The sequence below is a fragment of the Arachis ipaensis genome, chromosome B02, assembly GCF_000816755.2.
Source record: "Arachis ipaensis cultivar K30076 chromosome B02, Araip1.1, whole genome shotgun sequence".
In the NCBI taxonomy this organism is placed as follows: domain Eukaryota; kingdom Viridiplantae; phylum Streptophyta; class Magnoliopsida; order Fabales; family Fabaceae; genus Arachis; species Arachis ipaensis.
Genome location: NC_029786.2, coordinates 50,840,982 through 50,843,642, shown reverse-complemented (window position 1 = coordinate 50,843,642; position 2,661 = coordinate 50,840,982). Strand labels below are relative to the sequence as shown.

Genomic DNA, 2,661 nt, shown 5'->3' with positions numbered 1-2,661 from the left:
GGTTATTTGTGAAAATTTATAAGATAAAATCTCAATACCAACAAAACCAATAATGTAGTAAAAAATAATATGAAAGGAACAAGATTCGAAAACTAACTGGAAAAATTTGAGTTCCGGGTAGGAGAATGAGGGAAAATTCCAGCGTTGAAAGCCTTGGGTGATGGATTTTTGCGACGTTTTTCGATGAGAAGTTGGTTGAGGTCAAGCATGATTTGAAGCTGCTTGTTGAGCATCTCCCCCCTCTCAAGAAACTCAATCTCTTGCTTCTTGTAAAATTGGTTCACCTTGTTAAGCTCCTCATCAAGGCTGGCAAAGAACACATGCACCTCATCTTCTTCTGAAAACAATTGAGCAAGCTCCGTTTCATACACTTCTTCCTCTCCATCTTTCATGGTTTTTCTCCTCACCTATATATGCATGCATCACAATTCACAAAACTACATTAATAACTACTATTCACGATTATAAGAAATCATTGTAATTCTCTCTTTCTTTTTTTAATAAAAACTAGTATTTCTACTCATAATACTATTACGAAAATATAAATTTTTTAAAATTACATCCTGATATTATAGATTATGACACAAAAATTTATAGTATTAAACTATATTTACAAAATGGTTATAAAGAATAAAAGTCTCTATCAGCTAAGAAGACCAAGGTCTCTGTAAGTAAAAATAAAATTAAATAATAAATCTTTTTAGTTATTATTTTTATAAGAAAGAATTTAATATTTTACGGTCATATTTTAATTTTAATATTTTAATTTTAATTTAATTTAAATGCAATTAGAGAATGTCATGTTGTATATTTTAATTGTCAAATTTGTAATTAGTTATTGATAATGATATATAAGAGAGATAGAGCCAGTGAAGGAATAAGAGAGATAGAGAAAGAAAGAGTAGAGAACTCTTTAATTTTAGAGGAAAAGATTTGATTTCAATTACAATGAAAAAGTGACATGTGGCACATTTTGGTTGTAAAATTAGTAATATATGATAGATGCTTACTCTTCTAATTATATATAAAATTTCATATTTATACAATTTTGATATTAAAATTTGGATAAAGTATTGTTTTGATTTCCAACGTTTCGATCATATTTTAATTTAGTTTCTAATGTTTTGAACATCTTATTTTTGCCCCAAAAAATTTTAAATAGGTTCAATATTGTTGTGATACCATTAAATTTGACATAAATAATTAATGGAACGAGTGTAACATATACATTAACAACGTTATTATTAAGTTATATCTTTTTTCTTGTGTTAGAGAAATATAACCAAAATCTTCTTATATTATAATACTTCTTCTTCTTGATCTCCTTCGTATAGAAAAGATTTTAATTAAAATCCTATCAATCAATCATAAACAATTTAAAATCAAAGTAAAAATTTTTAAATTAACGATTATTGGTGGATCAATTTTACTTAGATGTGAAAATTAAATATTATTAACTCTTTATTAATATGCTAATTATTCTTATTAAATTTAATGGTGTGATAATATTCAATCCGTTTGAAACGTTTTTGTACTGAAATAAAATATTTAAATTTTTTAAATTAAAATAAAATATTTAAAACATTAAAAACTAAATTAAAATTTAGTCTAAATATTAAAGACTAAAATAATATTTTACCCCTCAAATTTTAAATGAATTTAATTTACGTACACCATCAGTGTAAAACATTCTATATATCACTAATCAATAAACATGCATGTATTTCATTTACTAGTTATTTTAAAAATTGTATAAATATGGGATAAGTATTGTTTTGGTCCCCAACGTTGAGGGTCCGAATTGAAACCGTCCCCATCGTAATTTTCGATTTAGAATCATCCTTAACGTTTTTTTTCGTATTAAATCGCCCTTTTAATTTTTTTGGACAAAAATACCCTCATCACTACCAACACAATTACCTCCACCACCACCACCACCACCAACACCAACACCAACATCAACACCAACACCACCACCACCACCAGCACCACCACCAACCAAACCACCACCACCACCACCACCACCACCACCACCACCACCAAGACCACCACCAAGAAAGCAGGAATTTTGTTTTTTTTTTTTATTTTATAATTTTTTATAGGGGTAGTTTAGGAATAAATTAAAAAAATTTATTAGAAAGGACGATTTTAAATTTAAATACGACTTTAAGGATGATTTTAAATCAAAATATACACTAGGAACGGTTTCGATTCCGACTCTCAACGTGATGGACCAAAACAATACTTATCCCTATAAATATCTACTTAAATGATGGTGTAATACTCTACTATGTAAGTTGCACAATAGTTTCATGATATGATATATGTATATGAACAATAATATGCATATATCCCACTAACGTCCGTACCCTTTAATTTCCTCTTTGCTCTTTCGTGAGAGAATGAGAAACTCCCAAAATTAAAGCGGAAAAAGAAGCAGAAAAGGGTTCCGAAAATATGCCAATGAGCCAACTTTAGAGTAATCATTATTATTAATGCCCTTCTCATTCTCTTCACATTTTTTTGTGTATTTGCAACAGTGAGAATTAACCAGCTTTCTTTTCACATGATTTGTTATTCTCGTGCTTCCTATCTTTTAGACTTATTAAATACTGTTACGTGTGTTTAGCTTTTTATTTTCTTAAAAGATAATTTTAGACA

The 2,661-nt window shown here is 28.1% G+C and overlaps 1 protein-coding gene across 1 annotated transcript in view; it reads right to left on the bottom strand.

Moving 5' to 3' along the window:
- LOC107625288 (phosphate transporter PHO1) overlaps positions 1-2,661 on the bottom strand; it is a 22,694-nt gene that overhangs the window by 18,190 nt on the left and 1,843 nt on the right. Inside the window, exon 2 of the mRNA XM_016327898.2 lies at positions 98-407. Within this exon, the coding sequence (XP_016183384.1) occupies positions 98-407 (310 nt within the window). The remainder of the gene's footprint in view (positions 1-97; positions 408-2,661) is intronic.